The following is a 17392-nucleotide window of genomic DNA, read 5'->3' on the forward strand; positions in this document are numbered from 1 at the left end:
CATTTTTAAAAGTGTAATTTTATATCCCTTACAAATTCACATTGATCAAATTTGATCCTTACCTAGGTTTCTGACTAGTTTTTAATCGGAATTCAGTGTGTGCCTTGCATGTGATTAATTTTTAAGGGCAAAATTGTCAAATCAAAATTTATATAATTTGATCTATAGTCTCTTATATTTCACAAAATGAATTGTTTCATCTTTTACATTTCACAAAATGAATTTTTCATCCCTTTTTAATCATGTATACGAATAGTTTTTATTTAAATTCATGTATATATCTATTTAAATTCACTTGAACAATACAAATAGTATGTTATATAATTCTATTTGATTTCACCTAAACAGACTAATTGTAGTTGTACATATATTATTGATAGTATGTAATATAATTATATTTGATTTCACCTAAACAGACTAATTGTAGTTGTACATATATTATTCAATAGATGTATAAATGTGTTTAAATCTAACAATTTTGTTTTAAACCAAAAACATATATATGTATCTATATATTTGATTTCACAATGTAAATCTATTCAATATTTGTAACTTTTTTTTTTTGTAATAATTCATTTTATTGAGTTGTGTAATAAAACCATTTAATTAATCGGTTCTAATTCGAATTCTATAGTCAGGCTAACAAGTTGCAGTTTAAATTTAGAGTTTTTACTTGTCACTTTTAAGACCAATAGTTAAATTTCTTACCTTATGATTGTTTTAAAATTTGAAAGTGTCAATCACTTACTTTTTTTTGTCAGACTTTTTATTTGTTTACTTTTTTGTCCAATTTTAATTCGATATAAACACTTGATAATGTTTAAGATTAAATATCTTCTTTATTTTTAATTTTCGAGTAAAAAGAAATGAACATGAGCGAAAAACTAACAAATTTTTTTAAACCTCTGTATATATCTATTTAATTTCATATGAACAGTATGTTCATGCGAAATCAAATAAAAATATATTATATACTGTTCGTATTATTCAAGTGAAAAAATAGATATATACATGAGTTAAAAAAAGTTATTTGTACATATAATCAATGAGAGATGAAAAAATTTATACGGTAAAATGTAAGGAATGAAAAAAATTCATTTTGTGAAATGTAAGGGACTGTGTATTGGATTATATAAATTTTAATTTGATAATTTTGTTCTTAAAAATTGATCATGTACAAGGTACGTGATGGATTTCGACCAAAAACTAATCGGAAATTTGATAGAGATTAAATTTGACTAATGTGAATATGTAAGGGACTGTAAAAGTATACTTTTAAAAGTGATGGACGATAAAGTTATTTACAAAATGAGGTACATTTTGAATGATTTTCAGTAATAAAAAAAAAAACTCAAAAGCTGAGGTGGCAAGCCACTATTAGCTAGATTCACGTGTAAAAATTAATAAAAAACCCTCCAAAAAACCTTGCAACTTTCAATCCTCTTCCTCCATTTCCAGCTCCGGCAACTGAGACACACCATGGCGGTGCGGGCGACGGTGGGCCGGTTCCCGGAGAACCAGGAAGCGTTGGAATCAAGCGGGATACCATGGGGAGTAACCGTGACGCCATTCGCCGGGAAGGACGAGAACGGGAGCCCACCGGCGTACGGATCGGACGGGAACCTTTTGCCCCGATGCGAGAATTGCTGGGCTTACTACAACACTTTCTGCGACCAAGAGCAGTGGGCTTGGACTTGTGCGCTTTGTGGAACCCTCAACGGACTTTCTTCTCAGGCCATCGCTCGTTATTCTCTTCCCCACTCTTGTGCTGAGAATCTCTCCTCATTCATCGACCTCGAATTGCCATGTATTCTTCTTCTTCTTCTTTTTTTTTTTTAAATTTGTTAGGTTGAAGTTTTTGCTGATGGTTTTAGGATTCAGGACAGCACCCAATATGATTTTTCCATTTGGGATTGTGTATATTTAAATTGTGGATTGGAGCTAAATCATGATTATGGTTTGCATTTCACTGGACCTTTTTCCAGTACTGGGCAATGGTAAATTTTGCATTTCTATGGTCAGTTGTCTGTGGAAATTGTTCTGTTGTTAAATAGCGTGCGAGTATAAGTTTTTATGTATTTGTGAATTCACCCGGTTTCGGCATAATTTAGGTTCTAAAGTTGTTTTCCAACTTAAGATTTTGGTGATAGTGTAGGATGTGTGTTATCAATTATATTGAATGAGATATCTCATACATTGCCAGTCGGTTACCAAGAAATGAGATCCTACATGGGTATCTCGTTTGCATTACTATGCTTTTTTTAATATGGTTTGTTGAATTATGTTGTTCTCTTGTTCTTGCAGTAGATGAATCTGAGGAAATGCAAGCACGACTTGTTTATGTGGCGGCTGTGGATCTTTCATGTAAGATTTAACTGGTCGTAAGAATAGTCTCCTGTGTGCTTTCTTCTTTTTTATTGTTAATTTTACCTTTTTTCTGTTGTTGTAATGTGTAAAACAGTAGTTAAAGGTCGGGTATTGGATTTGCTATCCTTGATGATAAGAAGTTTAACAGACCTTGAGCTTTTGCTATATGGTTCAGTGAATAGGTCACAAGAACTTAATTGCTTGGCAATAATCATTTGAAAGTTACTGTCAGCAGAAACATGGAAAAAATAGTTTAATATTGGAGGATTCCATAGGTTTTTGGGTTTGTGCATGTAGAAATAGGTTTTAATAGATCTTCTTCATTGAAACACTAAAGTTTTCCAATTTAGACTTGTTTTGAGGTTTCTGTCTGCACTGTTTCCTTTGCTAGAGGAACTGGAAACGTTGGGGTTCCTTTGTGTTTTCAAGCTGGAACCTATGCAATTGTCATGATCGGAGTTCAAGTTTCTAATTCAGTGTTGTACTGCATTTTTTCACTAACAAATGGTTTTACCAGTCATAATGATTTTTAAGGTTAAAAGACAAATAAAGAATAAACAAGATGGTAGTTATATGCAGTTTAAGAATAAAGAACAGCCATTTATTTAGGCTTCACTGTGTAACTTTTTGTGCTGAAGTTATGGGGGTAATGCCAGTATTGAATTTGACTTATTTTTACTGCTTAACCTTTTTGCTCTCCCTCCCTCTCTGGGTGCACTTTCTCATAAAATGAGTAATTCTCGTCGAGGACAATTTAACACCGGCAATGGAAATTGGTTGGTGGCTTTATGATAAGATAGTGTTTCTTTAGAGTGGTTTTGACCTTTTGATATGTGGATCCTAGTAATGCCTATGGTTTTGTCCTGTTTGTAGTTTAACACTAGTAGGAAGGCCTCTGTGTTATTGAAATTGTTTTCAAGCTATTGTTATGTGTGATGGATTTAATTACTTACTTGAACTCTTTTGCAGCCTCGGAAGAGTTTCTGGAACTTATTAAAAGTGCTTTGTTAGCTGCTTTAGAAGGTGATTGACTTTTTTGGATGATTTGCTCATAATTTTGCAATCTGTTGGAGAAACATATCCCTATTAGACATTGATATTTTTTTTTTCTTTTCTTCAGCCCTTGGACCTGGATCACTTTTTGGGCTTGCTACTTTTAGCCACAAAGTTGGTTTATTCGATGTTCAAGGTCCAATCCCAGTGGTGAAAAATGTTCTCATTCCTCCAGATTCAGATGGCGGCCTGCCAATTGAGCTTGATGATGTTATGCCTTTGTCTTCATTTTTGGCTCCAGTGCGTTGGTTAACATAATCATTCTTGCGATTTTCTCTCTTGTAAAAGCAAAATTATATCAAGCTTTAGGGTGAATCTGGAACATCTTCCATTAGGGTTGTTACGCTACTGAAGAAATTGTGGGCCTGAGTCTCTCTAATCTCTCTTGCAGGTTGATACCTGTAAGGACCGTATTGCATCTGCACTTGAAACGCTAAAACCCACAAATTCGTGGGAGAGGACCACAGCTGCCGGTCAAGGAGTAGATGGGGTTCTGTTGGGCGGTCGGGGCTTTGGGGTGGCAATGGAAGCTCTTCTTAATTATCTTGGTTCAGAATATGGAAATACTTTTGCATTAGGTAGTACTGATTTTATAATTTCTTCTACTTGTACAATCTGTTTTTCTTTGGGTTCTTTTAATTTTTTAGTATTCTTGAATTGCAATTATTTTTTGGTCCCAGAATTTCATATATAATGTGCTCCAAGAGTTTTTTTTTTTTTTTTTTTTTTTTAAATGTCAGGTCATTAATGTCTCTGAATGTGCTTATCAGAGATGTGACGTTGATCTTATCCTTTTACATTGTTGCACATTAATTGAAGTGCAGGAAGAATTTTTGCTTTTCTATCCGGTCCACCTGATTTTGGTGCTGGAGAGCTGGATACTAGAAGGTATGGTGAGCAATATGCCAGTAAAGGGGAGGATGCAGACCTGGCTCTACTTCCAGAACAGACACCATTTTATAAAGATTTGGTATATAGAATTCATGTTGTTTTAAATGGATGTTTAATTATTCTTATGGAAGCATTGACATATATTTCACAGGCTACTGTCGCTGTTCAAGCAGGTGTTTGTGTGGACATATTTGCTGTTACAAATGAGTACACAGATCTAGCATCTCTAAAATTTCTCAGTATTGAGAGTGGGGGCTCACTGTTTTTATATACAAATACTGACAACTCAACACTGCCACAGGACATGTGAGTAGGAGTGCGAGTGAATTTTTTGACTTTATTTGTATTTTGAAGGTGATACCAGGCCTATATTTAGTCTGAAAAGGAGTACTGGTCTTATTTTAATAAAAAATGGAACTAATTTTTTTTTTCTGTCAAATTTCTCTACATTTTAACTACCTAATTCTTGGGGATCTTTTACGAGTCTGGGTGATATGATGATGTTTTACAGGTACCGCATGTTAAGTCGTCCTTATGCTTTTAATTGTGTACTCCGGTTGAGAACATCTTCTGAGTTTAAAGTTGGTAATTCAGTAAGTGTTCATCTGTCTTTGCAATTCTATTCACTTCCGTGATTGGTCATTATATATAACATTGGCATTTTGTTTTCGTACAGTATGGCCATTTTTTCCCAGATCCTCAATATGAGAATGTACAACATATCATTTGTTGTGATTCCTTTGCCACATATGCTTATGATTTTGACTTTGCAAATGATTCTGGATTTTCCAGGTAAAAAGAATCTTTTCCGTCTATTTTTTTTTTTTTTTTTTAAATATCTACTTTTAGGTTCATGTCGTTCCTACTTACTGTGCGGCTTGATCATGTCTGTTGTTTCACTAAATGATGCATCTTGCTACCTTATATGAGTATGTAGCTGGTGACGAACATGTCTCAATACTTTGTTACCTTTAGAATCCATGAGATGTAAAAGCTTTTGGAATTTTTAATTCTTCAGTATTTTTAGGGGGTAGGCTTGCTTCATATTTCCCTTTTTTTTTTTCTCTTTTTCCCCTCTTTGGTTTATTTTCCTGGTTTTATTTGAGTATTTTTCTAATTTGGAGTAGATATAAATTTGATACTGTATTGTTCAATCTCAATGCAGACATACTACAGAACTTCCTATGTTGCAAATTGCTTTTCAGTACACCGTTGTAGTGCCCCCTGATGAACTGTCAAAATCAACATCAAGTTCTGCAAACAGGTATGCCAACTAATTGCTGAATGAAACTTCAATTAGGTAATTTGCTGGTAAGACTACTCTTTCCCCCTTTCATTTAGATGTCCATTTGTGAAGAATGATAACTCCAGTGGCATCATCTGTAATTTTAATTAAGTCTGTTAAACCATAAACATATATCATCTTGCATATCAGAGTAATTTTTAAGTTTCATAAGCAATTTTTGACAATTATTATCCTTTTACTGGAAGTGATTGATCCTATATTTTTTTTTCTGGTGTCACAGCAACATTGCTGTGTGCTGTCTTTTGTTTCTTGTCATTTAGTTTTAAAGAAATGTTCAGCTCCCAATATACTTTACAGATCTTATTTTAATCTTGAATCTTGTTACTCTGCAGAAACAAGCATTCCCTTCAGAGGAGACTAAGGATCCATACTTTGCAATTTACAACTGCCCATAATATCAATGAAGTGTACGATAGTGTTGATCCAGAAGTGGTCCTTTCTATACTTGTGCACAAGGTAATTATATTTTACTTCGATGGTGATTTATTTATACATTACAATATTTGGAAGGAATTCTTTGTGTACATCTTCTTAAAAGACTATACAAGATGGGCGAAAAGGGTGAAGAATAATAAATCAGAGGATGGCTTTATGACCAGATTTTGTAAAGTTTATTAGTTTGTAAAAGAAGTGATGGTGGAAGGAAGATGCCCAATGCTATTGCGGTTTAATACTTAGACATGCATCTTTATTATAGTCAGGATGTGTTGGTGCACACTTGGCAGGATTATACATTTGAAGAGAAAACTACAAACTTTGTACATCATTTACATATCTCTCTCTTTCATTTCACAAAGAAAATGATAAATTAGAATCATCACTTTGTTTTTCTTTGGAACTGTTTGCTTTTGAATGATCAGTTTGTTTTCCTTTAGAACTGTTTGCCTTTTTTTTTCTCTCCCTCAATTGTAGTTCAGCTTAGCTTCAATTTATTCATAAATATGCACCTATGCGGTGGTTAAAATAAATAATCTCCTTCTATATCACATAGTTGAAAATCAGTAATATGATGACATGGAACATAGAAGACATATAATACCACCTGCAGTTCCAGCAAGTGTAGAAACTTGTTGTTGATAAATAGAAGGTGATGCTGTCATTATTCAAGGAAGTGAGGCATTAATTTTTTCTAGCTGATTGTTCATATATTTTTGACTCAGGTCATATTGATTTCATTGGAGCAAGGAGTTAGAGAAGGCAGGGTCTTACTTAATGATTGGCTTGTACTCCTTACAGCTCGATATAATGATGCTTGCAAACTTCTGCAATTTGAGCGTGGAAATTCAGCTACAGCTCATGTTGATGTTGCATTCTCCCAGTGCCCACAGCTTCAGCCTTTGCCCCGCTTAGTTTTTGCTTTGCTGCGAAATCCTCTACTCCGCCTGCATGAAGAAGGTGTTCATCCAGATTACCGAATATATCTTCAGTGTCTATTCAGGTAAGTTAGGAGTTTAGTTACTGAGACTCTTCTCAGAGGTATAATCAGTCATTTCAGATGCAAGTAGGCGTAAAACTGCAGCTTGTTTTGTGTTGCGTTGCAAGTATATGCTTCTTTAGTTTCTCCTTGCAGTAAAAGACTAAGGTAAGGAGGTCAGCTAATCAAGTATAAGATTGGATTGAAGTGCCATGTTTCATATATTAATCTGCCCTCCTTGGTATTGAAGAAAGCAGTTGAAAAATTTCTTGCATGATTTAAGTGCTGTTAGATCAAGAGGGAAACCCACACAAGATTGCATGGACTGTGATTCTTAAAATTGCTTTTGTGCCTAAATCATGTGTCTGCTGTGTGGTCATCATAATATAGGATCATTGTTTTTAATCTCAGGTTGTAATGGGGTTGATTAAGGGTGACGCAAATATTCTTTAGCTGATTTCTGATTCAAGATTGATCAACTCTCAACATTATTTTGCCTTATTTTTGTTCTGAAAATGTTTATGGTTGATTATCCAGCACTAGGTAAATGTTTTCTTCAGTCTAGTCAATTTGCCATGATCTAGTTGACTAGTTTAGCATTTGTCAAGGTAGGATACACATGGAGATGGAATTTTGGTTCTCTGAAACTGCCAAGGGAACTCTTCTAATTCTCTTGTGCCAGTTGTTGAGTTGATTGAAAAATTTGGATAATACGTTACAATTCACTGTTTTGAACTTTTGATGCAGTGCTTTAGAACCTTCATCTCTTCACCGAGCTATATATCCTATCTTGACATCATTTGCCACTCCGGATAAACAAGCCTTTCCACGCCATTCCTTGAGTCGGGCTGCATTGATCACAAGTGGAAGTCCAATATTTTTTCTCGATGCATTCACTACCCTCATTGTATTCTATTCTTCTACTGCAGACCCTGCACTTCCTTTTCCTCCACCTCAAGACTGTAAGTTTTCTTGCCTTGCTTTGATGCTTTTTCGATAACCATAACTGTTTCTTATAACTCTGAGAATTGTAATTTTTCTTTATCCAATGAATTAAGGTTGGCTTCGATTTTGCCCACTTTCATTTTTCTTTTCCCTGCCAGGCTTATTAAGAACTACCATAAACAAGTTAAAGCAAGAGCGATGCATTACACCAACACTCATGTTTATAAGAGGAGGGCAGGATGATTCCACAATTTTTGAAAACTATCTTATAGAGGAACAAGACGTTGAAGGCAGTGGATTCACTAGTGTCATGGGCTTCGTTTCTTTCCTGGAGGAGATAAATCATGGCGTGTTGGAATATCTGAAATGAGTGAGCCGCATCATACCTCAGTTAGATGTAAAATTAAGGACAGGATCACTTGGCAAACAAAGAGTATACTGATGTGCTTTTGTAGCTGCAGTAAAGAGAGAGAGAGACAGAGTGTGTGCGTGTCTTGAAGCAGAAGAGACGAGGCTGTCTTCTTGTACTAAATTAGTTCCATCCAAGGTATTTGCTGTAGTCGCGAAAAGGAGGGAATCCATTTTTCCCTTTCCTCAAATTAGAATTTTGTCTGCACATGTTTATATTGCCTCCCTTGTTTTTTTTTTTTTTTTTTTTGGTTCAATTTATTTTGACATAGCCCATGTAGCCTATTCCTCTTTGTGATTGTAGTTAAGTGTTTTGAATGCGGGTCGTATTCTGCAATCAACTGCAATTTTAAAGTTTGAATGTTTGAGACATAAATTTTAGTCGTATCAAATCTCTATATATATATATATTTCCTTGTATGTTTGCGCTCATACTTGGTACTCTTGAACCCTTCGACGACCAAGGTTGGTCTTCATTAAGGCGGGAACCCTTCGACGACCAAGGTTCAGTAATGCCAAAACTTAAAATTAGTCGTGTCACATTTGTATGATATCAGGCTCACAAGTATCATCCGAACAAGAATTTAATTTTTTGGGTGTTTATATAAAATTTTACTTTAATTTACTATAAAAAGTATAGAAATTTTTTTTTTAGATTTGACAGTTTAGAGAAATTCTTTTTTCTTTTGCTTTTTCTTGTTTTTCCTCCCTCCCTCCACATCCCGAGTTGTACCACTAACAACCATCACCACCTCGGCCCACTTCCCCCCCTCCCTCTCCCTTCTCCTCCTTTTCTCTCCCTTCCCCTTTTTCTTCTCTCTCTCCTCTCTTCCTTCCTCCTCCGGCTTTCCCTTCCTTCGACCCCCAATCCCCCTCTTGCGCTTTCCTCTGGTTGCATGACCAGAGAGAGGCGGGAGAGGGATCGAGGGAAGGGAGAGGGATCGAGGGGGAGGAAGAAAAAAGAGGAAGAAGAAAGGGAATGGAGGAGGAGGAGACGAAAAAAAGAAAGAAAGAAAGAAAAAAGGAGGCATTGGTGGAGGTGCTAGGCAGCCATGGCCGCAGCGGAGTTGTTGATAGTGAATTGAGGTGGGAGGAGGACAAGGAGAAGGAAGGAAACAGGGAATTTTTTTAATTATTTTTTTGTATATTTAGATATTTTGATATATATATATATATATATTAATAATTTTGAGAAATTTTTTGATATTCTTATAGTTGAAGTAGTTAAAAAAACTTGGAGAAGAAAAATTAGGCAAAACTTGCCTTCCAAATTCTCAAACAAATTTTTGTATTTTTAAAATATTGTATAAAAATACTCGTTCTTTTCATCGAATTGTGTAAAACATGTAGAAATAAACTATTGAAGTTCATGAATTATATTTTAATTTTTAAAAAGCTTTATAAATTATGTAAGACAATGACATATTTTTTGAGTTATCACGAACTAGCAACAAGGTATATCATAATTATAAATCACAATTTTTTATAGATTAATGTGTATAATACTAATAAGGCAATAAAATCTCAACTAGTTTAATGTCTAACATGCATGGATAAGAGTTAAAATTGGTATTAATATATCACAATCTTTAAAAACATTTTCGTAATTATACACATTTTTTACTCCATAACTTTCCAATATATTTATTATATTATTCATGAGTGGATTTATCTGCATGATTTTGCCATTCTCGTATTTTTTACACCAACCTTATAATAGTGAGTACTTACAAAAACAAATTTTGTACGAATGATAATAAAATGCCCATAAGGGGGGACCCAAGTTTTATACTTAACACACAAAGTGGCCAACTGCCCGAAGGAGACGAGACCTTTCTGCTTTCTTTCACTCTCTCCTTGAAAAGCTCTTCGGACGTCGCCGGAGCTCCAAAGAATTGGTACTCTCTCTCTTTGCTACTTGCATCATTTTATGCTACGCTTTTAACGTTTCTTTCGTGATTTCATACGTTTCCAATGAGGTATTTTTCGTCAATGAAGCTAGCTTCCGTATGTTTCTAGGTCTGTATGTTTAAGTAGCAAATTGAAAACTAGGGTTTCGTCTTCTCTGTTTCTAATAGGTAAAAGGTGATAGGAATTTTTTATATTGAAATCTAAGGGAAGGTAGTTCATTGAAAGGTTTAAATGTGTTGGCATTTTGGTGGTATCTTTCTAGGGGGATTGGGAAAATCAATCAATTTACCGGATTTCGGCTTTATTGCTGTTGTAGAAAAGTTATAAATATTCCGTGGGCCTTTTATAAGCTGAAGGTGGGTTTTTTTCTTTTTAAATTTTCTGAAAAACTAAATTGTGCGGAATTATTAGTGTGGATAGAAAATGATTGAATCACGAAAATTTGACCTCCTCAGACAGCTTTATTTAGCTGAGGATGCAGATTTAGGTAAGTTTTTGATAAATTTTTATGCATTATGTTCTGTGTAATGGATTCTTTTTGAGATACGTAGTGAGCTTTGTATATTTGATATTGGGTTTGAGGATGGTTGATGGAAGGGCGGTGCTGGAACTGTACTATGAATGGACAATGATGATGCTGGAGAGAAGATCAACTAGAAATTCTCAGGCTGATTGAATTTGTTTGTGTTGAATTCATTGCTAAGAGGGAAATGGAGCTTTCAGAGCCTGATAAGGAGTGTAAGCACATTACAATCCATCATTAATTTCCCTAGGCAGTACCGTTGAGTGTTGAAGAATTATTTGGGTAGATGGCGGTGGATGAGGAGGATTGGGAAGAAGGGAAGTAGTGAAGAACATTTATAAGGCTGAGAAAAACTCAGAAAGTCATGTTATCGAATCTGAGTGATATAGTCTTATAATAGTGCCTCAGTGACATGGTCGGATAACACAAGCAGGAGAATGGACAGATGTATGATTTATTTGTAGGGGTTTGTTTGAGAACAAGTCATGCTCATATCTGTGTCAGTGTACATGTTTTTGTGTGTAGTGAGAGAGTGAGGTGGGAGTTTCCACTTACCACTGGAACATGCGGTCCTCGTCAGTCGCTATGCTTAATTGATTGGTATTGTTTCCTTGTGGTTGTTCTGTCACTGGAGAATTTGTTGTGAGATAGATCCACCCATGATCGAGAATTTGCATAAATATCTTAAAGCTGATTTGGTAATAGGAATCGGATTGAGAATCATAAACCCCACGATTGGCATGGATTTATATCATTTTCCTTGCGTTTTGTTCTAGAACTGCAATGCTTTTTATTACCAATAAGGGGATAATCAAATGGAAACCCGAGTCCCATGTGTGGTATGGTAAAAACATCCAGTTTAACACTTCCCGTAGATTGGCCTCAATTGTGGCTCACTGAACAGCAGCATGGATGTCACTTGTTTGGTACCCATTCCTGATATGAGGATCCCATGCCAAAAACCCAGTGATTTCTATACTTAGGTTTCCCAATTGGGTTGCAAGTCCTTTTGGTTAAGTGCCTTTTTTGTTATTCTTTGTTTTAAGAAGCTCTACCTTTTTTTTAAATAAGTTTTATTATTTGTTTAGCTACTTGTTTTGGTGCTCCCTCCCTCCCTCCCTCTCTCTCTCTCTCTCCCCCCCACCTGTTAATCCCCCATGTTTTGTAACCTTTTTGATGTTTTTAACTATTTCTATTTTGTCCAATTGCAGGAAGGTGCACAATTTGGTACGTAATTTGGTACTGATACTATTTTTGTGAGAGTGGAGAGTTTGTGGATTGGCTCCTTTCTTGTGCAGCAGGCTGATTCATGCTATAACTGATGATGTTTCGTTTTAAAATTCTCTGTTTTTGTTATAATTATCTGTTTACTTCTTGGTTCCTACATGCTACTTCTCTTATACCCCAACATTGTCCTTGTTGCATGTACCTTTCATTGACATCAATTTGCAAATTTAGGTTTGATTATTTCTCTGGCATCACCTTTATTCCTGTCTCAAAACAGACCTTTCTTGGTTTTTTGTATTTCCTTCATATTCCTTTCTGTTATCATACAGGCTTCTCTTTCTACCCTAAACTGTTAGTCCCATGATATCTAAATTTTCGCTGCACAAATCATTCACATTGAATTCTTTGGAGTCAATGTCACGTTAAATTGCGGTTTCAACCTTACACTTCTCCTTGGCATTTCATTTTCTTGCCACCAGTCATTATTTGTATGGTGCTTCCGATGAATTCTTCTGGCTTCTGTACCTTCTTCACAGTTGCCTTGAACGCTAGCTTAAATAGATACTAAGATGCCAAAGGTGAAAGCAAATGCATTGGAACAAGCTGAGAAGCTTTTTGAACCTGAGAAATCAAATGATTCTGACGAGAGATTAGCCTTTGATGGTGATAATGATAATGAAGACCTAATGGATGAAGAAGTTGAGTATGAAGAAGTGGAAGAAGAAGAGGAAGTAGAAGAGATAGAAGATGATGAAGAGGAAGAGGTTGAAGAAGTAGAGGTGGACGAAGAGGAGGAAATTGAAGCTGCTAATGGGTCCATCAGTGGTGTCTCAGGAGTTAATGAACAAGATGACAATAAAAAGCATGCTGAGCTACTTGCTCTTCCTCCTCATGGTTCAGAAGTATATATTGGCGGAATTTCTCGAGATGCTTCTGAAGAGGAATTAAGGGGATTTTGCGAATCAATAGGAGAAGTCACAGAGGTAAGGTTCTTGTGCTTTTTAGGTATACTTTGATGTTGGTTCTCGTGACATCTAATTCTGTCGTTCTTGTTGCATTTAGGTAAGAATAATGAAAGGGAAAGATTCCAGTGAGAAGAAGGGCTATGCTTTTGTCACCTTTAAAAGTGTTGAGCTTGCAACTAAAGCAATTCGGGATCTTAATAACACTGAATTCAAGGTAATTTTAACATATTGTTGAGCTGATTTCGTGGGTACTATGGCAATACTCGTAGCTATTGCTTCTACTCTCACAACACACTTTGTTACTTCTTTCCTGTGCTGTTTGTGTTTTATGCTTGACAATGTTCTATATGCTGGAAGTACTGATTGCTCTTTAACTTATTCTTCTTCTCTTCCCATTTCTCTCTCACTCATAGGGCAAAAAAATCAAATGTTCTACATCTCAAGCGAAGCATCGTTTATTTATTGGTAATGTTCCAAGGAACTGGGGTGATGAAGATTTAAAGAAGGCTGTGATGGAGGTGGGACCTGGTGTTACTTCTGTGGAACTGGTTAAGGTTTGTATCATATATGGCTTCATTCTTCATTTCATGTTATTTTTCAGCATGTAAATTTTAATGCAGGTAATATAATTTTTGTAAGTCTTACCCAAGCCATGATCATTTACTCCTCTTTTTGTTATATGCAGGACATAAAAAATTCACAAAACAATAGGGGATTTGCATTTATAGAATATCATAATCATGCATGTGCTGAATATTCAAGGCAAAAGATGATCAACCCAAATTTTAAGCTGGATAATAATGCTCCAACTGTCAGTTGGGCTGATCCTAAACATGCCGAGTCTTCAGCTGCTTCACAGGTTTGAGAATATTATATGGATTTATACACCTTTAAGGAGGGGTATTGCATGATAGACAGAAGGGTAAGGGTTTTGCTACTACTAAATTATTGGAGTCTGCACGTATATGCATGTGTGCTGTGGATTCACATATGGTTTCAGAAAATCTGCATAAGCATGTATTGTCTGCAGTGTATAACCTTAGGGTAATGACTTGGACCCTCAGAGCTGCGGCCAAAATCTGTCTTCTTATGGTTGACAATTAACACACATACACACCCACAAAGTTAGACAATCAAAGTTTAGAAAGTACATATCTAGTGCTTCTGGAATATTTTGTGTTTTTGGCTTCTTATTAACTGGTTACTTTGTCAGCCTCTCTGGTTTCTGAAGTTGTTACATCAATTCTGTTCATGTGGAAGTTTTTGTGGATACAAGAGTAATATGTCTGTGTTTCTCTTAGCAGGTGAAGGCAGTTTATGTGAAAAGCTTGCCTAAAGATATCACCCAAGATCAGTTAAAGAAGCTATTCGAACACCATGGGAAAATCACAAAAATTGTGCTGCCACCAGCAAAGGCTGGGCAGGAAAAGAACAGAATCGGTTTTGTGCACTTTGCAGAGAGATCAAGCACCATGAAAGCACTTCAAAACACTGAGAAATATGAGATTAATGGTATTGCCTGTGTCAGCTTTTCTAGTTTCTTGCTATTTTATTCTCAGCAAAAATGCTGATAAACCATCTTTTGTTGATGAATGCCAGGACAAGTGGTCGAGTGCTCTCTTGCAAAACCACAGGCAGAACAAAAACCTACTGGAGGACCAAATGTACAGAAGTCTGCTTTGCTGCCTAGTTATGCACCCCCTGTTAGTTTTGGTTTGGTTGGTGGTGCATATGGTGCAGTAGGGGCAGGATTTGGTACGACTGGCTTTGCTCAGGTATGAATGTTTGTATCCATGGTTTCCTTCATTCCCTTTCTCTCCCTTGCTGATCGTGAAAGATGGTGCTACCTAATCTATACTTCCCACTTTATTGTTTGTTCAGTATCATTAATTTTTTCTGTTATTAATTTCTGTTCCTAACATTATCTTGTAAACCAAAGGGTTTTACTAAATAGATTGTTGCTGGAAATATGGATTAGTAAAATAAAATAGACAAAAGAAAGACTTAGATTTTCTGTCGGCTGACCGAGCGGCCGATAGGCTGCTTTCTTGGTTGGATTTAGGAGGAGATTGGATTATGTCAGGATTATGTCATTTGGGTCACTGATTGAAATCGTGTAACACACTTTTTGTGATTGTTTACAGTATGTGTGCAGTTGCAAACCAAACATGATCTTTTATTATATTTATAGACATGTCCCACTTCATCTGAATTGTTTTCTGTGTCTGATCTATGAAAACCAACCAAATTATAGTTTCTGTATTCTCATATGTCTGTTTTACTGGTTGTTTGAAATTCTAAGAATTCTAGACATATTGGAATTTATCAGGAAATCCATTTATGGTTGTAGTTATGAAACTTTTGCTATACATGTTACTACATCTTCCCCCCAACCTCCCCCCCCCCCCCCCCCCCCCTTAAAAAAACCCCCCAAAAAAAAAACCTGTTCATTCACTGTGTTTGCTGGTGAACTGAAGACAGAAGTGCCTTTTTGAACATTTAACTTGAATTGTTTAAAATATGTAATGTCCCATCTTTCTTGTTATGCCTATCATCTTGTGGAACATAATTGTATCTGAAAACTGATTTATGGTATTGTATGGTTAAATAGTCATAAATTCTACACGTTGGGTTGACTTTTTTGTTCAATCTCTTTCCTGGTTATTTTCACATTTTTGGCCTTCTTATAACATTCTTCTGTGTCTATGGTGCAGCCTTTCATCTATGGCAGGGGACCATCACCCGCTGGCATGGCCATGATGCCAATGCTTCTTCCTGATGGACGGATAGGATATGTCCTGTAAGTGTTTTACTGAAAGTTTCTTGTCTTTTTATAAAGTTATACTCAGTTGACTTGTTGCTAGAGTGAGCTTCTTATTTAACTTTTTTTTGGTTCTATGGTTCTTTGGTGTTTATGTGCCATGCTCTGGTATGTATATTCACTATGGCAGTATGCATACTTCCATAACTTGTAGTAAAAACATAATCTGATTATCTGGACCAAGTACTTCTTCCTATGATTGTTGAAAGCCAAGTTTTTAACTGGCCTGTATAGACCTTATTAACCTGGGAAAGAATGCTAGTTTTCTATGTTCATCTGGGGAAACCTCTGAATTTGCATATGTGACCACCAGATGTGATTTGAGTAATTCTCAGTAGATAAACAGATTGCATGCTGAACTAACTCTGATATGTTACTTTAAGAATTAGGCCCATAAACTTTGGAGGTTTCTTTTTTTATTTTTCATTTTTCCAGTAGTTCTGGTTTTGCTTCGCTAGATATGTGATTATTGGCATGATAATAAGGGTGCTAGTACTAATAATATGATGTTCGACAATTTGGTAATGGGTACTTTTTGGGTTCAATTCTAGGCTACATACATTGGAAATCTTGTAAAAGCAAATTAACTGGTACCTGGTGTATAAAATGGAGGAGGGTAGGTGAAGCATAAATTTGGTTGTGCATAAGGTTGATTTCCTCAGAGTTTTTTATGGAATTGCAAGTCGTAGCCTAGGGGAGCAGATATGAGATGAAGAACAAAGTCAATCTGGTCCTTTGTTCTATTGCACGAGGCATTAACTGTATATCCGCAGAAGGATGTCAACTATTCTTTCTTTGTCTTGCAGGCAACAGCCAGGAGGCCAGCCATACACACCCCCACAGCAGAAAGCTGACAGCAGGATTAGCAGTGGTAGTGGCAACAAAAGTGGCAGCAATTCAGGCAGGGGTAGGCAGAGTAACAATAGTAGCCAGGGGCGTCGATATCGGCCTTACTAGTTGCTTTTTTTTTTTTATTTGGAGCCTACAGACGTGTGCTTCTTGGGCTTTTTAAGTTGAAAGTTGGGACTTAATATGTTGGATGTTTAGGCAAATTGTTCTACTCATCTAAGTCCTAGCATTTTGAGCTTTTTTTTTTTTGGTGTTGTAGTACATTGCTGAATTACTTAGGTCAAAGATGTTCTTCGAGGCTTTGAGCCTTCGGGAAAAGCTGAATATGCCAAAATTCTTTCGAATGCTTCTATGAAATTTGTAATGTTCACCAAAATTATACAATGAATTGGACAAATAAAAAATGAAAAACTGTGAGGATAATATTACGCTCAATTTCATGTCTAGGGCCTCCATACCGAAAAGCCAAAACTAGACAGACTATTGCACTAGCCTCACCCTAGGTTCCACGTTAATGACGGAAATGTTGGTGCATTCGCCAGCCAAACAATCGGTCATGGCAGTAGTGCTAAATTTGTTTGATCTGTGAACTTGCTACAGAGAAGGTCAATTAAAATCGCACACAAATAAAACGGCAGTAAAAGATCACCATATTTAACTGGAAAATATTGATATGAAACATAAACATCAGCCAAGGTGAATTTACAGAGAA

The 17392-nt window shown here is 36.0% G+C and overlaps 2 protein-coding genes across 5 annotated transcripts; both read left to right on the forward strand.

The window, feature by feature from the left end:
• The first annotated feature begins 1408 nt into the window (after positions 1-1408).
• LOC113726436 (protein transport protein SEC23 D-like) lies at positions 1409-8760 on the forward strand. The gene is made up of 14 exons (XM_027250156.2): positions 1409-1807; positions 2305-2364; positions 3337-3390; positions 3488-3660; positions 3812-3998; positions 4245-4390; positions 4463-4617; positions 4823-4904; positions 4988-5103; positions 5477-5575; positions 5950-6073; positions 6778-7055; positions 7779-7993; positions 8135-8760. Exons 1-14 carry the CDS (start codon positions 1480-1482, stop codon positions 8344-8346), a joined length of 2229 nt encoding a protein of 742 aa, XP_027105957.2. The 5' UTR covers positions 1409-1479; the 3' UTR covers positions 8347-8760.
• A 1383-nt stretch (positions 8761-10143) lies between these two features.
• On the forward strand, positions 10144-17037 carry LOC113726442 (heterogeneous nuclear ribonucleoprotein Q-like). 4 transcript variants are annotated; one of them, XM_072075670.1, is made up of 10 exons: positions 10144-10282; positions 12030-12045; positions 12525-13028; positions 13108-13224; positions 13424-13564; positions 13696-13869; positions 14312-14522; positions 14610-14785; positions 15725-15810; positions 16638-17037. In XM_072075670.1, the coding sequence occupies exons 3-10, from the start codon at positions 12615-12617 to the stop codon at positions 16786-16788; spliced, it is 1470 nt and encodes a 489-aa protein (XP_071931771.1). In that variant the 5' UTR covers positions 10144-10282; positions 12030-12045; positions 12525-12614; the 3' UTR covers positions 16789-17037. The 4 variants fall into 4 exon arrangements, with proteins under 4 accessions (XP_071931771.1, XP_071931765.1, XP_071931778.1 ...); XM_072075664.1 differs by having other exon boundaries at positions 12582-13028; XM_072075677.1 differs by having other exon boundaries at positions 12582-13028; positions 14315-14522.
• Positions 17038-17392: the final 355 nt, after the last annotated feature.

This window comes from Coffea arabica, chromosome 1c, assembly GCF_036785885.1.
Source record: "Coffea arabica cultivar ET-39 chromosome 1c, Coffea Arabica ET-39 HiFi, whole genome shotgun sequence".
NCBI lineage: Eukaryota > Viridiplantae > Streptophyta > Magnoliopsida > Gentianales > Rubiaceae > Coffea > Coffea arabica.

Coding starts and splice junctions, on each gene's coding strand:
- LOC113726442 (XM_072075670.1), top strand. CDS start 12,615: ATGCCAAAGGTGAAAGCAAATGCATTGGAACAAGCTGAGAAGCTTTTT. Junction 14,523..14,609: donor TGAGAAATATGAGATTAATG/GTATTGCCTGTG, acceptor GATGAATGCCAG/GACAAGTGGTCGAGTGCTCT. Junction 15,811..16,637: donor GGACGGATAGGATATGTCCT/GTAAGTGTTTTA, acceptor TTTGTCTTGCAG/GCAACAGCCAGGAGGCCAGC.
- LOC113726436 (XM_027250156.2), top strand. CDS start 1,480: ATGGCGGTGCGGGCGACGGTGGGCCGGTTCCCGGAGAACCAGGAAGCG. Junction 3,661..3,811: donor TGTCTTCATTTTTGGCTCCA/GTGCGTTGGTTA, acceptor TCTCTCTTGCAG/GTTGATACCTGTAAGGACCG. Junction 4,905..4,987: donor AGTTTAAAGTTGGTAATTCA/GTAAGTGTTCAT, acceptor GTTTTCGTACAG/TATGGCCATTTTTTCCCAGA.